Below are 18,835 nucleotides of genomic sequence, written 5' to 3'. Positions count from 1 at the left end.
ACATAATCTACAAACACTGAAACATTTTGGGGCCTTCTGATTTTCAGAGTTCTTAGGGGTCTGAGGTCTGTGATGCAGTTACTAATAGAAGACACACATCCTCCCACAGGGCTCTGAGATTCACATACATCAGTATAAACCTTTTCTTCCATTAGTTCAAATGTACAACTCATCCAAAGGAAATTACAAATTCAGAAGTTTCCAGAGTGATTGTCAAAAGGGAAAACTCAATACATAGCATATTTTAAAGTGATCTTTTTATTAAAATAACACTATTTAATCTAAATTCAATTATAATTAAGCTACCCATTAACTTTATAGGCTTCCTTTTTTTTTCAGAATCATCTTGCACATAAGCAGTTTTTCAATATTCAAATACCTGACACAGTGACTGAAAAGTGCATAAGCTCCAAGTGTCTGTCTCTATCTAAGCCCTTGTATAGCTGGTCTGGTCTGTGGCCGTGAACACTACACAGAGGGCAGCTGTGATGAGCAGGTGCATTCCTTCATAGAGAAGCTTTGGAGAAAATACACTCCATATGAATAAATGATATCGCAGAGATGTCACCAGAATAATATATGTGGCAACTGGAACAGAGCAAATCAGTGCGTAGCAGAAGCAAGCACGGCTCAGTGCTGAACCACTATTAACAAAACAGAAAACATTTCAATATATATCATAAGAATAAGAACACTTCATCCATACTTCTACTTTGAAAACAACTATGATCATTCATGATTTTGGACTTGGTAGTACCACATTCTCTCTTCTGTGTACCTGTCAGGTCACTGGACGTGGCACTAACATTCTTTTTAAAAATATTTTTATTATTTTTGTCTTATGTGTATGAATGTATTGCCTGCATGTGTTAAGTGCACCCATGTCATGCAATGCCTGTGGAGGTCAGAAGATGGCATCAGATTCCCTGGAACTGGAGTTATGGAAAGTTGTCAGCTGCCATGAGGGTGCTGGGACTCAAACCCGGGTCCTCTGCAAGAGCAGTCAGTGTTTTTAACCACTGAGTCATGTCTCCAGCCTGCAGGGCTAACATTTTTACCGATGTAAAAGAAAAGTAAAATCAGACAGTTGAGATGGCACAGTGGGTAAAGGCGCATGCTGCCAAGCCTGATGATCTGAGTTCAGTTCCTGAGACTTATGGTGGAAGGAGAGAAATGACTCCTGAAAGTTGTCCTCTGACTTCCATATGTGTGCCAAGGCACACACGCACCCCCCCACCCCAATAAATAAATAAATGTAATAAAAAATGTGGAAATAGGAAATCTTTTTTTTTTTTTTTTGTCTTTTTTGAGACAGGGTCTCCCTGTAGCCCCAGCTGTTCTGGAACTCACTATGTAGACCAGGCTGGCCTCGAGCTCACAGAGATCCACCTGCCTCTGCCTCCCAAGTGCTGGGACCAAAGGCGTGCGCCACCACGCCCGGCTGGGAAATAGGAATTCTTAAAAAAAAGAGATAAAACCAAATAAATGTGTAACATATAACAGTCACTTCTGTGAACAATAAAACACAGTAAGAGAAGGGTTAACACCTACCTCTCAATCTTAGAAATGCTTCTAAAACCAGATTTACATAAAAATGACTGAATTTGCAAGAACTGTTACTCTGGACCCTCCCCCACAACCTGCAAAACAGCTATGAAGTATGCACCCCAGATTTTGCATAGCTACTTATTTAAAAATTATATGTATGCACTACTATATTACATGCATTATAGACACTGAATAGAAAAATCACAAAAGGGTGACATACAAACAAACATAATTATACATTTTGTACTTCTTGTTTTCTGGTGGAACATCTCATGCTAAGTTGAAGGAAGGCACTGGAGTAGAGTCTAGCAGGCAATTTAGCAGTGCAGAGAAGTATTTCTACCACATGAATGAGTGCACACCTTATACTTTCAAATCATTAACACAAGTATTAATAATTAATAATTAATATATACCCTATTCTCATGAATCTGTGATTACTTCAGATTTATAAGTTCCATGGTCCCAGCCTCCTCCATATCCCACCCACAGCCTCTGGTCAATCTGAAAGGATCTGTAGATATCCCCACAAATCCTCAAAGGTCAGGCTTTACAGGGTCCTAACCCAAGCTCCAGCTTTGCTGCCTCACCTAGAACCCTGTGAGGACCAATAGCTTATCAGTCTGTGGCCTTTCACACTTGACCTTCATTGGTTACAAGGCAACCTTCACTGTGTAAAAACTTATGTAAGCACTATGGGATACAAAGATAGAGATGAGGGCTGCTGATACATGGCATTGATGTTCAGGAATACAGCACAGTAAACATCGATATGTGTGCATCTGCATGAATGTGTTCTGTAAGGCATACTCAGTCCTGCTGACTGGCAACTCTACCAGGTGCCACTTAGGACATCCTCCCAAACACCTCCTATTTCTAGTCTTATTATCCAGTGTTGGACAGTAACAGTCACTCAGAGGCCAAAGGATGGAACTGTTCTGAGCACCAGGCTCCTCACCCTCCCAACAGGCACCTTTGGTGGATAGCTTGAGCTAACCTCTCCTCTACAACCTCACCTCAGGCTTCACTGGCTCCCCATCTTGGCCTAGGCACAATCCCTCCTTCTGCTGAGTTCTCTGAATGTTCAATCACCTTAAGCCCTTCCCCATAAGTGGCCCCAGTACTTCTTTTGTTTTACTCCCCAAGCCTGCACTGATAGTCCCTACTTGGTATCTGACTTAAAGGCAGGTTACCTTGTCATATCAAGTGAGTGTAACAGTCCTAAGTTCAATGTAAGTACTCAGCACAAGACTTGTGGATAAAGGCTGTGCTTCGCTTTCTCTAGGGAGCATAAATAGGGCATCTATTAGTGAGCCAGTGATCTGTCAAATGGAGCTTCCTTTTTACCTGACAGCACATGGTAAGGTAGGGCTTCCACAAGGTAATGTCCTTGCCCAGAATGTCAATGTCAGCATTATTCATGTTGACTACTGTGCATATTGCTCCTGCAACCTTAGCATAGGATTGTATGTATTGTTGGGAAGTAGGCAGCTCATAGTAATCATAACCTCCAGGTTTTAACCCCAACAGCCTTGTGTAATACACATTATATTGGCAAACTATCATGTGCTATTTGACCTCACTAAGAAGCTAGCTCTGGAACTGAGTTTAGTACCCTACTCCTCCCCCCCATTTCAGACCCAAGCATGTTTGTCTAAAAGTGTCCTCCAGGAGCTTGTAGGACTCTATTTCTCTATGGTCTGTACCTTCCCCCTGGTTCTTACAATCTTTCCGCTCCCTCTTCTACAATGGTCCCTGAGCCTTGTGTAGGTGAAGTTTAATATAGGAGTCCTGTTCAAGGACGAGCATTCTACAGACTTAATCTCTACACTTTGGCCATTTGTGACCTTCTGTGTCTTAGCTGAAGAAATATTGGCAACTGATTACTGCTGGTTGAGGAAGAGCTGATCTTCCTAAAGCAAGGGACTCTAGATAGGCTGACTAGACCTCAGCAGATGAACTTGCACTGAGGAATGTCTGGGAACACTAACTTGACACAATAGCCCTTAATATAAATGACAGAATGTATCAATTTCAGTGGGGGCTATGGGAGGGTGGCAGTGGGGAAGGGGGTATAAAGTTGATTAAGATTGATTGAGATGCTCTGTGTGAAATACACAAAATTTCAATTAAAAAAAAAGTGTCCTGGGCTGGAGACATGGCTCAGTGGTAAGAGCACTGACTGCAGGTTCGATTCCCAGCACCCACACGGCGGCTACAAACCATCCTTAACTCCAGTTCCAAGAGAATCTGAAGCCCTCTTCTGACCTCTGCGGCATTGCATGACATGAGTGTGCTCACATACACGCAGGCAATACACTCATACACATAAAATTAAAAAAAAAAGTGTCCTCCAATTTTTTCTAATCAGTAGATGGGCCGACCCTCATCTTCTGTGTGTGGGGCTAACTCTGTATCAAGGAGAATAATACAGCAAAACAGCCCCAAAGGAAAAAAAAAACATTGCGCCCTTGAGACTAGCTAGAAGGTAAACTATTGCCAACAGGTGTTACAATTATTTATCTCATGATATGAAAGTATTTACAATGAGAAAGAGAAACCAGAAGTTAAGCCATGGGAAGTTCATCTATGGAAAACTCAACTGGAAACTTTAGATGACTTCCTCAACTTCCCTAGTTAGTTTCTGCTGGATGTTGTGGACCCAGATTTGATAATGTAGTTATTATTTATTCTTTAATTGGGAAGCCTCACTTGAGGGGACACTGTGCTCTGCCTGGGACTTTCTCTATTGGTAACTCCATCTAGCTACCTTAAAGGGGTTTCATCAGTTGATTTCTGTTGAATGTTTTGTGTGCCTGATTTGATGGTGTTTTGCTATCTGCCTGTCATCTGTCTGTCTCTTGTTATTTATTTGCTTACGTTGGTTTATTGTATGCTTAATAAACTCATTCATTTAAAACCAGAAATATGGCTATCATAAACCATTCTCTGGTTAATATGAAATATCTTAGGACAACAGGCTTGGCCACTAAGACCTTATCTGATCTTCACTCAAAATATTTTGTCTGCCATTTAGGTCTGGTTATAGTTTTATTTTACTGAAATGAAATAAAAGCAGTGACCATAACTTGATGTTTTAAGCTTAAAAATCAAAGACAAGTCAGAAGTGGTGGCATCTATAATCCTAGCTACTTGATAGGCTGAGGCTAAGGCTAAGGCAGAAGAATCACAAGCTGGTCTGACCAACCTAGCAAGACCATGTCATTAAAAAAAAAAGTTTAGAACTGAGGAAATGGGCAGGAGGCCCTAACCTTAGCTGAGAAACAATTGGCAGCAAATCATTGCTGGGTGAGGGAGAGTTGGTCTTCTTTAAGGGAGTGATGCTAGATAGGCTGAACAGGCTCCAGTATATGAACACACACCAAGAGACATCTGGGTATACAAACTTGACTCAACAGGCCTTAACACATATGACAGAATACATGGAATCCTGTGGGAGGGCTATGGGGGAGGGTGCAGATAGGGGAAGGGGGTCTAAATATGATTAAGATATATTGTATGAAATGTACAAAAATTCAATAAAAAATATACACTGGAAAAAAATTAAAATCAAGATTAAAAAAAAAGGTGGGCATGATGGTATGCAACTGTAATCCTAGCACTCATGAGGTTTTAGTAGGAGGAATGGGGGTTCAAGTTCAGCCTAGATTACATAGGGAGATTCTGTCTTAAAATCAAAATCAAACAACCTACTTTCCACTACAAAAACAACAGGGTTGGTAATATAATTCAGTAGAAGAATGCTTGCCTAGCATGTGCAAGGCCTTGGGTTCAATGCTAGTGCCACAAAAAAGAGAGAGAGAGAGAGAGAGAGAGAGAGAGAGAGAGAGAGAGATTGTTGAAATAGCTTAGTTGGTAAAGTACTTGAGTTGCAAGTATGAGGACCTGAAATCAATTCCCAAACCCATCTAAAAAACTGGACCTGTGTGTGTGTGTGTGTGTGTGTGTGTGTGTGTGTGTGTGTGTGTGTGTGTGTGTGTTTGCAATCCTAGTTCTGGAAAAACAAAAAGGAGGATCCCTAGGGCTTTCTGGCCAACTGGCCAGCCAGTCTACCCTGATTGGTGAGTTCTAGGCTAATGAGAGACCTTATCTCAAAGGAAATAGACTGCATTTCTGAGAGTGACACCTGAGGCTGTCCCTTGGTCTTTACACATGAGCATGTACATTAAAAAAAAAATGTTTCCATTGGTCTTTTATCTCCCTAATACAGATATGTCTGGCTATTTGACGGCTGAAAAGTTAAGTACTGGGTATGTCAAACATTAGTTAAAAGCCCCAGGGATACTGCTCTGCCTAGAAAGTCTGAGCAGAGAGAACCAGCCTTGCATCCCTCCTCATTCTCTGTGAATCTGTATGTCTGGATTCTTCCCCAGAAGTTATACTCAGTAACAAGCCAGTTCTCTGAGACAAAAATGGATGCACCACCATGACTGCTGGGCTCTACTATCTCAGCACTTGATCCCACAGACATGCTTACAGCCCATCCCAGACAGCCAAGGAAGCTTCTGTCTGCAGATCCAATGGAGACACATAGCAGTTTCAAAACCAATGCACAGAGAACATTCTAGATAATTTGCTAAGAGAGGCTGTGCTACTACACTAGGTATCCTGACCACCAGAGCCTCATCTTTCAGCCACTGATGGGGGTCAGGATGAATGTAATTTAAGAGGAACTATCCACAGACTGTTCCAAAGTACAGGTATAGAGTGCCTACAGGTGAATTTCAGGCATTCTTTGTTCTCAGGAAGCTGGAAAAACGTTTTCTCCTCTGAAAGGCAAAGTGTCAGTCAGTTGGTGAAAGTCACTTGCCTTTCTTTCTGGCTGAGGCTATCACAGCCTCTTACTTTTAAAGTCCAGCTTGAGAATTTTGTGTAGCTAATACTAACACTCACTTTTACCTGAGAGAGTGAATTTGTGAGTCATTCTTGCTTTAGGCCCACTGAGTTCAATGCTATCTGGTCCCACCATGGAGATGCCAATAAGAGGCTGAACACTAGTGATTCTAGAATTCAGAAGGGAGTCTGGGTCATGGACATGAACTTGGGGATCTCGGAGCTAGTCTATGGAGTAAATGGGATAAAACCTGGGGCGGGATTGAGGACAAACACATGAAGGGAGCCAAAGTAGCAGCAGAGCCTCAGATGCCATCGGCAGAAGCAAGGGCATGCAGGTCACTGAAGTCAGCAGGAGAAGGCTGGAGACATCCTAAGAGGGGTCTTCCCTGAGCTGACAGTCACCACAGTAAGAGCCCCTCTTCTAATCACAGGCAGGAAGTGGGAATGGGGACTGGGAAGCCCTAACTTCATCTATGAGCCTGGGACAGAGGACATGAGGGGACTGGGGCCTCTGGTCACAGGCAGAGGGTGGTTTTCTGTGATTTAGGCACATTAAAAAAGTATACAGGCACTACTGGATCTAGGAATATGGCTGGTAGCGGTGGCTGTGCACCTCTAGCCAACTGTGAGCCTCTCATGAAACCTTTCAGAGAGGAATAACATACAAACCAATGACGTAGAAGCAACAAATGAGACAAGGGGATACTGCAGAAAAAATGGACAGGGGTGGGCTGCAGCATGTTGCTCAGGCCTGGAGGGTTATACCTACTGAGTGGCACATCTGTGCAAAGGTTCAACAGTAGCAATCTTAAGCAAGCTGGGCCTCCATGCTGCTAGAGGGCACAAGAGTGTACAACTCATTTGTCCCTGAACGTCTGAGTCTCACCTTGTATGTCTACTCAGCTGTCAGCTTCTGTGACTGGGCAGCAGCCTAGCTGCTCAGTGACTCAATCTATACAGGCAGTAGTACCTTCTAAAACCTTTTTCTGGCTTAACCAAAAGGGTTTCTGGAAGTCAAAAGCTCCTCTTTTGCCTTCCCTGCACTTACAATAAAATGAGCAGGAAAGCATTAGGTGGCTCAGAGGTGAGGCTGGTGTTTCCTAGTCCCTACTTCCACTTCCTCCCTATGATTAAAAGAGTGGTTCTTGCTATGGGACATCTCCATGCTTCTCCTGCTGACCTCTGACCTCCAGGCTGCACATCCTCACCTTTGCCAGTTGTATCTGTGCCAGTGGCTCTGCTCTTACTTTGACTTTGCTCCATGGTTTCTTTTATAGGCTTATCTTTTTTGTGTGGTTTGAACTGAGAAACCTAAACCTGGTCCACAGAGTCCCTCAGACCTGACTTGGACCTTTGAGTCATAAACTGTGATTCTTATTTAAGGAAAAGAAAATCATTAAAAAGATTCTCTCACTTTTAGAGTTCGGATGCTGTGTTATGGAGAATAATGTTATTACTCTTAAATTTAAAACAGGCAACTTGCAGTCACATTTGTGCTGAAAGACAAAGCTTGCCTCACCTGTTTGCTTCTGAGCTCAGAAAGTGCACAAGGTGGCTGGCCCAGAGCACAGGCCCCACATATGTTCCAAACACTGTCAGGAATGTGGCTGGAACTTCCATGTAGGTATCTAAACCCACAAAGCCTGCTGAGATGTCGATGGTGGCAATGTTGTTGGAGTTACCCTGGAACACAAGAGAATAGGGATAACACTGCCTCATGGCACATGGCACCAGCCTCCACTGGCAGTGTAAAACACACAGATGACCATACTGGTGTGGAATATATGATCAGAGGAGCAAGGGGCTCTGATTACAGGCAGCTACCTGGCTGCTCCTTAGATTACTGGACTGGCTGTGGCTGAATTATATGTCTACCTACCACATCACTCCAGGCCTAGGAAGGAGGAGGAAAAAAAAAACTCTGCCCAGACATACCTCTTCCAAAGAACTTTGCATATATCAATCTGCTGACTGACTACAACAATCTCGCATCTTCCTCCAGACACATCAACTGTTCTCAGGACAAATGCCCAGATCTCTCCTGGAGGACCTCTGTCTGAATATGGTGCCTGTGGTCCTAGGAGGCCCACAGAGCAGATTCCTTGGATGCTGATGTGTACTTGTCATAGTATGGGCCAGTTTCTGGGGGACTGGTAACTGCTTACTAAGGACCCACTTCTCTATTACCACCAAGAGTCTGCCTGGGCTAGCGGTAATGCAACATGGGACATAAGGCTCTATGCACATAGCTCACCAGGATGTGAGTGGCAGGTTCTTAAGAAAAAGAAAAAAAAAAGATTTCCTAAGATCTAGTCTTTAACTCTAGTCTATTCTGATAATCTCTCATCTGCACCATGCAAATCCTCCATGGATGTAATGATGCTTATAGTCGGACAGTACATATCAATCTACCAGGTTCAGCTAAGGCTCCTCTTGGAAACAGTATGTGAGGCCTGACTGCTTGTTCACTGGCTTTGTACTTACCTTCCCCTCTTGGGCACTGTTCCAGAAGTACCCGTGGGGCCAGGTGGAAAATGTCTATGATGCTACCTCCACACACTGCAGCCCCTCAGATTCTATGCTCATTATAGCTTAGGCCCATCTTGACTCCCACCATATGTCTCCCACAAACCACTGTGTTTAAAGTATGCTTTGGCTTCCTCACTCCTGTTGGGAGTCCCTTCCCTGGGGAGACTGCAGAGAGGGTGGCAAAGAGAGGAAGACAGGATAGTAGGACTAGGGGTGGGGGTCTGGCTCCTGGACTTTGGTGGATACCCAAACACAGTTGGCCAGTGTGGAGAGGGTGACCATGTGGCTCAGCAGTGAGCAGTAAGTGTTACATGTAAAAAGGTTTAACTTATTGACTTAGCACCCCAGTCATACTGATCTGATATACTATTACCCTTGTTGTACCAGGAGGAAACTGAGGCAGAGTTGGGAGACAGTCCAAGTGGAAAGTCAGGAACAAGATTCAATTATCTATATTCCCCATTTTCATGCTGTCAAAGAACAACAGTATTGAGGACAGACAGGGCATGGTGATAGCAAGGCCACCACTCATCTCCTGGGAAACTGATAGTGAAGGGAAAGAGACTCAACTTGAGGATCAAGGGCTCCAGCGAATCTGAATACAGAATGTAGGGAGAGAGACAGGGGATAGATACGGAGAAGGTGACCAAGGGCTTTAGTCCCTTTACTTGAGGAACTCTGCTGATTTAGTCTCCGATTTATCTTTAATACGTAGATGAGTGCTGGCTATAAAAATGCCAGTAGCCAACTGCCTGTGAGTGCATGGTGATGCATGCATGCATGTCTGTGTTTACATGTGTATATGTGTATCACACTGTCCTGTGTTTCATCTCTAATACTGTGGAACCTGGGTTCCAGAAGCTGTTTCTTCATCTATCCCAGGCCAGGTCAAAACTGCTTAGTTGCAGGGGCAGGCTCTTGACTGTACCACAACCCTAGAGAAGGTACAATGTACCAGCCTCAATTTATAGAGGGAAAACAGGCACCAGTAGGCACCTGCCAGGAACTACCTGGTTCAAGTGTACCACAACTTCCTTTAGACACATCATCTTCTCTCAGGACAAGTGCATGGATCTCTCTTTGAGGACTTCTGCTTAAGGGTGGTACATGTGGTCCTAGGAAGCCCACAGAGCTGGATGTTGCTGTAGTTACTTGTCAGAGAATAGGCCAGATGTTGGGGGACTATAATTGTTCACTGAGGAGCCACTTTCGTGCTATAGCCAAGAGTCTGGTTATAGTCCAGCCCTGCTGGGTAATACAACGTGGGACATGAAGCTCCATGTTACACAGCATACAGGCTGATGACAACCTACATTCTGCTAATGATACCCATGTGCCCAAGCAATCCACATGTCCTCAGTTTATGGGAGAGCTCAGTTAACCCATGAGAAGACCAGGGTAGAAAGGGTAAGGAGGGCCAGGGAACACCACAGACTGACCTCAGAGCTGATCTTGGCCTAGTCATACTACTTAAGGAATTACAGACATCTTACTCCAACCATTCTTGGGCTTGGGGTCAAAAGGATAGACAAGGCAAGCTCCATGGGTAAGGTTGAGGACACAGGAAACCAAGAATAAAAGAAGCGCACAGGGAAGAGACTGACCTCTCAGCTGGAAAAACCCCCAGGACTAGAGGGATGGGGGAGAGGGTAGTACCTATGGAGGGGAGGAGATCAAGACAAGATGCCACAGAGCTGGTGTCTACTCAGCCAGGAAGTCGAGTTGTAAAGGGATCTGCAGTGATATGTACCCTCTCTGGGGATGCTGGGGTCGGGGAGAACTGTATCCTTCTATTGGTGGGTATCCTTTGACCCATCAGAACTGAGGTAGGCATATGTTTACCTGTGATGGGTCTTTATATACTGGGAAGAAGTTCTATGATCCTCCAGGCCCTGGGGAACCGACAATTGTGTGAAGATACCCAATAGTCCCCAGTGTGGACAGCCCTGATACCAGGGGCAAAGGCATGTGCAAGTACAATTACTACATTCATTTAAAAAAAAGCACATGAAAGACTTGATGTATTTCCTTAACTGCTTGTAATAAAACAAACCCTGACTAATCCTTCTTGTAAAGCAACAATCCATTGTCTTACTGATATCTAGATGCATCTGATACTCATGCATTCACACAGAGTGTCTTTCTTAATTAACTGTACTTTTAACTTATAAAATACACGAGACTTAAATATAATTCACCATGCATACAGTTCTTTCACTGAATGCACATAACGTTCCAATTTATAAAAAATTTTTCAAAGAAAAGCTAAAAGATAATTGATACAAGAAGTTAATCATCTTCTACCCATGATAATAATGAAAACCTACCTGAAAATAGAAGAATGCTTGACCAAACCAATAATGCATTACAGTGATCTCAGCTGCATCATGTTTCAGGGGCTTCCAGATGAACTTAGTCATTATGGTCTGAATCAAGAGACTAAATGCTAACACTGGAAGATTATGTGGTCTCAAGAGCAATGCTGCCAGAAGAACTAATCCACTATATATCTCCCAAAAACCTACAGTCTTGATTTTGAAGTCTGCAGAAATGATTTGTGACTTAAGCAAGTCTTTGGTGCCCATGAACAGAATGCCAAGGATAAACACATAAACAAAACGAGCTTCAATAATACCCCTAAAAAAAAAAAAAAAAGAAAAAAAAGAAAAACATGTTATAGTCATGTGTACCAGCTAGAAAAATTCAAATACATATATTCCCATTAAAAACATGTGTCTAGTTAGGGAATATTTACATGTGTGGCATAGCTAAACAAGCTGTGATACCCTCCCTGCTACTGGGCATGTCTGCTTGTGCACAAGTGCCCTTGAGGAGTACCCAGAAAGGCCAGTGGGTGTATCTGGGCATGCACCTTTTTGATGGAGTTGGCTTTGGGGAAATCTTGCTTATGTGATCTAAGGATCTCCTGGTAGCAAGATCAGAGTCATGCCCTTGCAACATGCCAGGAGAATCAACAATCTGTTTTGCACAGTTAAATGAAAAATCATTGTATTGGTCTATGACTCAACTGCCAGAAATTCCTTAAGTTCATAAATGCTAATGAGCATGCTCATAGTCAAGTAGATTTAAAAAAGAATTTGCACATTTATATGTACACATATGGACAAAGTGCAGTGGTCCAGTGTTCAGTCTGGGCTCTGCTACTCACTAGCTCTGTTGTTTGGACAAGTAATCATCATTCCTGACACTCAACTTCATTATTTGTGAAAACAAAGTTGTATCTACACATAACATGGTTATCCTAGGAATTATATAAAAAAGTAGACATGAAGTATTTGGCATACAGTAAACACTCAGTAAATATTAAGTACTGTTATTATCTTACCACTTCATTTACGTAAAGAATATAATTTATGATACTATGCTTAATTATTTCATCTTTTTTTTTTTTTTTTGGTCTTTCTGAGACAGGGTCTCCCCATAGCCCCAGGTGGCCTGGAACTCACTATGTAGACCAGGCTGGCCTCAAACTCAGAGATCTGCCTGCCTCTGAGTCCTGAGTGCTGGGACTAAAGGCATGCACCACCATGCCTGGCAATAATTTCACCTTATTTACTGTATATATTCCTAAAACAGTATTTTAAATTTTATTTTTATTTATTTATTTATTAATTATGTGTATGAGTGTTGTACCTGCATGTATGTAAGTGCACCTGTGTTGTGTGGTGCCTGCAGAGAACAGAAGAGGGTGTCAGATCCCCTGGAACTGGAATTACAGATGTTTGTTAGCCCAAACATAGTATTTTAAATAGATTTTATAAATGAGGTATTTTATATACTATAAAAGATGATTGTGGGGCTGGAGAGGTGGCTCAGTGGTTAAGAGCACTGGTTGCTCTTGCAGAGGACCTGGGTTTGATTCCCAGCACCCACATGGTGGCTAACAACCACCTGTAACTCCAGTAATAGGGGAATCCAACACCTTCTTCTGACCTCCATGGGAATTGCATGAGATTTACATACATGTAGGCAATACACTCATGCACATAAAAAAATTTAAAAAAAGATGGTCATGTAAAGTAAGGCTAAATAAATTTTAAACAAAATAGTAACATAATAGTGTATTTATTTTATAAAATGAATTTCCTGTATCATTCCTTTTTTTTTTTTTCTCTATCTTTTGTGACACAGGGTCTCCCTGTTACCCCACTTGGCCTAGAACTTGCTCTGTAGACCAGGCTGGCCTCCATCTCAAGAGATCTGCCTGCCTCTTTCTCCTGAGTATTTGGAATAAAGGCATATACCATCACACCTGGCTTGTATCATACTTTCTTACAAAGTTTCAAAAAAAAAATTATACACGCACTCATAAAGTATGCCTCTGTGTGTGGGTTAGGTGTATGTGAGTGTGGGTGCCCTCAGAGGACAGAGGTGTCAGATCCCTTAGGAACTGCAGTTACAGATGTCAACTGTCTGACATGGTTGCTGGAACTTGAACTCAGGTCCCTTGGAAGAGCAACAAGTGCTCTTAAACACTGAGCCATCTCTCTAGCCCCTCTTTCTTACAAAGTTTTATGTAGTAAAAAAATTCCTCTTTAGTATAATTACTTTAATTTACTGTGGGCCACACATGGGGCAATGTGGCCTTGGCTGAGGAGCTGGGTTCAGGTATCTGGCACGCCTCAGGCCCCATGTGCCTTAACATAAAAGCTAAAGACAGGATCATGTGGGTTCCAATAAATCAGAAGTCAGGAAGGTCAGAGCCATTAAAGATGTTTCAAAGAAGAGGCTGTGTCCCAGTAGGTGACACCAGAGTGGCTGGATGAAGAAGAGAAGGGAGAACATCCAGATAAGTCCTCTGCACAGTTAGTACTTCTCACTCCTAGTGTTTCTATTTGACCTTCCATCCTAGCCATGCCTGGGTTTCTGAGTGAAGGAGAAAGGAAGGAAAGGTTGAAAGAAAAAGGTTTTCAAAACTTGGTGAATATGGAATAGTAGTAGATGCAAAGTTAGAGAGATCAGGAGCCGAACAAGTTTAGAATCAGAGCACTTTTGGAACAAGGTAGATCTGGAATCAGGACATACTTAGAATTAGGATAGATGGGGTGAGCGATGGATGCATTTTACAGGAAGAAGGGGTATGTTCAGAGAAAAGGCAAAGTGCTATTGTCTGGACACCAACTAAAGATAAACTGCTACAAGCAGGGAAGGTAAAGTAAGGTGATCATAGTCTTGAGATGAGTGATGCTGAAATCCAGTATGTAGATCTGGGTAGAAATGAGGAATGCATTAACATGTTGCACTTGGAGATTAAACAAATATCCTCAGATGTAACATATAACCTTGACATCTGCCTAAAGTTCAGACTCCAAAGCCAAGAACCTTTGAGATGTCTCTATATAATGTCCCCAGCATCCTCAACCCCCATCTTCTTCATGTCCCTTCTTGGCTGCCTCAGGTGAAGGCTGCCACACTGCTATTATCTGCTGCAGGCACCTGGTACCACTCCAACCTCCCTTTCCCTGACACTCAACACCTGTCAGCAGATGTTTCTTGGTGTTCTCCTGAGCCTCTGGCTATAGCCATTGGTTCTCAATTTTGGTGAATTCTAGATACCTATAAAGTACCAAAATGAGTAAAATGGAAGGCCACAGTCTATGTATGATCTTGGGTCCTAAATATGATCGTTAATATTTTATCAAATTAGTCTTTCCATATAAATATAAATAAGGAAATATGTTTGGTAAATTGGCATCATATAACATGCGTATTGCTTCACAACACCTGCCTGTGTTCTATGAAAACTCACTAACAGCTGTAAGATTGAATTACAGAGCTTCAACATAACAGAATTGTTCCACTGCTGCTGGGCAAATGCACTACTTACTTTTTCAACTGTAAATGATGCTTCAGTGAGTATGCTGGTGTCCTAATCCCAGCTGCTCCTCTGCTTGTATTCTTGAGATATATTTGAGAAAAGAGATAGCCACACTAAGAAGGTCAGCCACACCTTTGCAACTTGCCTCTGGATAGGCCTGTCTAGCCATTTCTAGCAGTTCCACCACATTACCACTCATGTGGCATGCAAAAACCAGACTCATGACTGAGTCCCCTTGGCTTGTACAACGTGAGTTCCTGAATCTTACAAGAGTACACTTAAATTATAAGGATGCTCTGCTTCCTTTCCCAACTTCTGGGAGTATCCACTATTACGATCCTTGTTTCTGCAATCACACCTCAACTGAGCAAAACCAAACCCTGGAAAATGCAGGTTGCTGTTAACTCATTCAGTCCTATGACTTAAATTATTTATTAATTTAATAAACAATAAATTCAATGACTTTACTTTCAAGTTATCTTTCTTCTAAAAATCCTAAAAGAGTACTAACAGAGTCGTTCACTAAGGTTTTCTTGGCCAGGCTATCAGCTGCAAATGAAATCATCCATCATTCACAAAAATTAAACTTCAGCATTTTAAAGACTGGCCTGGCATTTTTTTTTTTTAAACAGGAAAAAAAAAAAAAACCACTGAAACATACATTAAAGCAAATCTCTGTGTCTCCATTTCACTTACTTTGAAATGCCTTTGTTGTCTGGTTGCCACGGGAATAGCACATTTCCAATAGCGGCTCTATAGCAGAAGACACCCAGCAGCCCGAGTGCTAGAGCTACTTTGGACATGGGGGAGCACCCCCTTTGAATCAGCATGAAGATCACAAGCAGAGAGAGGGCAGCTAGGCCCGAGAGTTGTACTTTGTGGTCAGAGCTGAAATGAGACAGAAAATGTCCAAACTACTGCTAAACAGAACTGGTGATATACAAATATATATTGAGGACTTTAAAACCAGTTGATTTTTCTAGAACTGCCCCCCCAAAAAAACCCGAAAATAAAAAACAATATTATCTAAATTCAAATAGTTGTTAAAATGTCACAAAGACTGTCGAGCTAGAATCTCACTTCGTACTCTTAGGCTCAGAGGTTGGGCAGTTAGGTATAAACAGTTTTGTAGCCCCAGTCGATTTACTTCGTCCTCACCCTCTGTTGCTCTCTTACACAGTCAACTCTCCTGGCCTCAGTCTCAGGCAGCTGTCATACTGAAGAGAGGTGCTAAGGCTATGTGTACAAGAACTCTGGGAAGGCTGGCTCCTTTCTGTTATTCACATAGTCCATGCTCATAAAGCTTAGACACTCAATAGCTGTTAATGGATAAGTACATATTCTGGAAGATATACATAGACACAGAAAAAGACTTTAGCAAATATAAATGAAGTTGGGCATAGTGACATACATTTGTAATCCCCACACATGGGAGCCTAAGGCACAAGGATCACAAGTCTGGCAGCCTAGGTTGCACAGCAAGACCCTGTCTCAGAACACATAAACACACTCATCCACCCACACCCACCCACCACCACCACTACCATCACCACCACCACAACAAACAAAATGAAACAAAACCCCCCCCCCCCCGAAAATGCAATGAACAGATGTGGCTGTGTCAAGATGGGAAGAGATGATTAATATCACAGGCTATACTCTGGCGGGTTTCTGCTGTACTGTAAAATGCACATCTCAGGTATTCTTCTGGATTACTGCACACCACCACAGAGAAGTGAATTTAGACACCTTTGGAGTGGGCAGCTGCTGGGAAGCACCAATAGGTAATTTTACAACCACAGGATTGGACTGAGACATGGCCTCTCATTAGCCTCCACTCCCTCTTTGCTTCCTGATCTCCAAAGTGATGACCAACTATTGTCTTCTCTCCAGGGCTGCTGTGTAGGCATGTGGCAGACACCTAAAAGATGCCAGTTGTTATTGTGGGATTACCAAAGTTTGATAATCTAGTTAATAGTTGGGAGAATTCTCTGTGAGAGCCACTTGGTCAGAGAAACCAATGAGTCCTGCTTTTGATGCCTACTCACAGGTTGGCTGGACAAATATGTGGCTCTAGAGGCCTCACATGCTTTTCAGGCCTGGGCGGTATCATTCATTTTTGTTTCTTCACTGCATAAAATCTTGCCATAGTATCAACTTGAAGTTTTATAGGCACTAGTGGGAGGAGTGCGTATCATCCTCTGTGTTGCAATTTTAAACAGTTCTGTAATAGCAGGCAGACCTTGTCTGTCAAGTCTTGACTTTCTCAGCTTTTGTTTCTTCTGTTCACTTCAGTCCCTTCTTCAAATCCTCCTTATCTACCCCAATGACAGGCTGTAGTTTCAATAGAAGGCTTTTAGGGAATGGCTAGAGATCTGCTACTCTAGGGGTGGAGAGAGAGGAATGAGAAAGGAGAATCAGAAGGCAAAGCTGCTCCAGAGGCCTGAGCCCCTTCTCTACTGACCTTGTCCTTGATCCCAGAACTACATCTTTACCATAGTGAGCATTTTAAAACTCATAGGTTCTCAATCATTAACAATGACTTAGATTCAGCATTAATAAGTCAAACCAATTAAGCTAGCCTCTCAGTGATTTGTCTTTTAAGATTTATGAGGCTAGAGTATACTTTCCCATTTCTTTAGATCTCAAATATTATCCTAGTACTAATATATATATATAAAAAAAAAAAGGCCAAGTTGGGCATGGTGGTGCACACCTTTAATCCCAGCACTTGGGAGGCAGAGGCAGGCGGATCATCTCTTTGAGTACCAGGCCAGCCTAGTCTACAGAGTGAGTTCCAGGCCAGCTGGTGGTACAGGGAGACCCTGGCTAAGGGGGAAAAATAGGGCAAAATGAGGAAAAAGAAAAGCACATGTGACATTCAGATTTAACGGGTTCTAGCCTCTGGGTCATGCTCACCTGGTAAGCCAGTGGCTGAGGTCAGGCCGATGGGCCCCCTGTACTCCTGTCTGGTTCAAGGACCGCAGCAGCCGGCAGCAAACCAGCACTAGCCATGGACTTGCCAGCACTGCCCACCACTTATAGCCTCCTTGTGCTTCAGCCAGGGGGATGCCTTTACCCGCTCTGTCAGGCTTAGGGACACTGTAGCCCGTGCTGTCCTGTAGGGTACAGGCAAAGATGCCTTCAAATCCTTGTTCCACATGGAAGTGATGCTGAGGTCCATAGTCATCTCTCAGAAAGTAGCTCCTACAGGTTTCCTGGCTCAGAGCCAGACACAGGGTATTAACAAGGAAATACCAAGTCTGGTGCTCTTCTTCCACAAAGCTGCTGGCTCCCAGGCTCAGGACATGGCCCACTGTGCCCAGCAGAAGAAGGAGTTCCACTTCTGACCACTCTAAGTTGGGATGAGCTGCATTCTGTTAGGAGGAAATACACAGTGTGGAGGATAATGTGAATATATATATATATATATATATGTATGTATCACTCTGCACATGCTTAAGCCTCTGTGATAGATACTGTTGTTCTTCCCATTTAAGACCCACTGCCTACAGTGGAGGGAACCCCTTGCATTAGGGTCATAGCCCCTCTTCTTACACCTCCTTAGGGGAGGTCAAGATGCTTTCATGCCAGCTAGGAGAACATGGATATAGCATATCAGTCAGCTGGTCTCACCCTGAACTGTAAGTCCTAAGTTCAATGATAAGAGACTGAAAACAAGCCCTCAACGTAGTGATGGGAACCCAAAGCATTGCGTGCAGATCCTGGCCCAGCTGTCATATTCCCTCTTCAGTGCTAGTTCCTTTCTCCATGAATTTTTCAGAATTCCATGTTTCCACTATAGTGGTTACTTCTGCTGAAATGACAAAGATAGTAACAGAGTTCTAGCCCTTAAAATGTGTTAGGGCTTGGATACAAATACTGTTCCGCCCCCAAGAAAAACAACTCACATGTTGAAAACTTGGTCTCCACTACCAAAAGGTGATTAGACCAAGAAAGTGCTAACTTCATCAATGGATTAACCCATTGATGACTTCATATCTGAATCAACTATTAGGGCATGGGTCCTGGTTAGAGAAGGAGGTCACGGGGTCATTCCAA

General features: G+C 42.9%; 1 protein-coding gene across 2 annotated transcripts in view; it reads right to left on the bottom strand.

Annotated features, from left to right (window-relative positions):
* Nucleotides 1-237: 237 nt before the first annotated feature.
* Nucleotides 238-18,835, bottom strand: part of Pigg (phosphatidylinositol glycan anchor biosynthesis class G) — a 53,433-nt gene continuing 34,835 nt past the window's right edge. For both annotated transcript variants that reach the window (XM_008855678.3, XM_029556921.1), the window contains 5 exons: nucleotides 17,693-18,150; nucleotides 15,470-15,661; nucleotides 11,262-11,571; nucleotides 7,925-8,088; nucleotides 238-644 (listed from right to left, as the gene is read on the bottom strand). In XM_008855678.3, the coding sequence (XP_008853900.1) occupies nucleotides 428-644; nucleotides 7,925-8,088; nucleotides 11,262-11,571; nucleotides 15,470-15,661; nucleotides 17,693-18,150 (1,341 nt within the window). In that variant the 3' untranslated portion in view covers nucleotides 238-427. The remainder of the gene's footprint in view (nucleotides 645-7,924; nucleotides 8,089-11,261; nucleotides 11,572-15,469; nucleotides 15,662-17,692; nucleotides 18,151-18,835) is intronic.

This window comes from Nannospalax galili, unplaced genomic scaffold (genome assembly GCF_000622305.1).
Source record: "Nannospalax galili isolate Female #2095 unplaced genomic scaffold, S.galili_v1.0 scaffold1630, whole genome shotgun sequence".
Taxonomy (NCBI): domain Eukaryota; kingdom Metazoa; phylum Chordata; class Mammalia; order Rodentia; family Spalacidae; genus Nannospalax; species Nannospalax galili.
The sequence above is the reverse complement of the archived record's forward strand: the minus strand, read 5'-3'. Positions and strand labels throughout refer to the sequence as shown.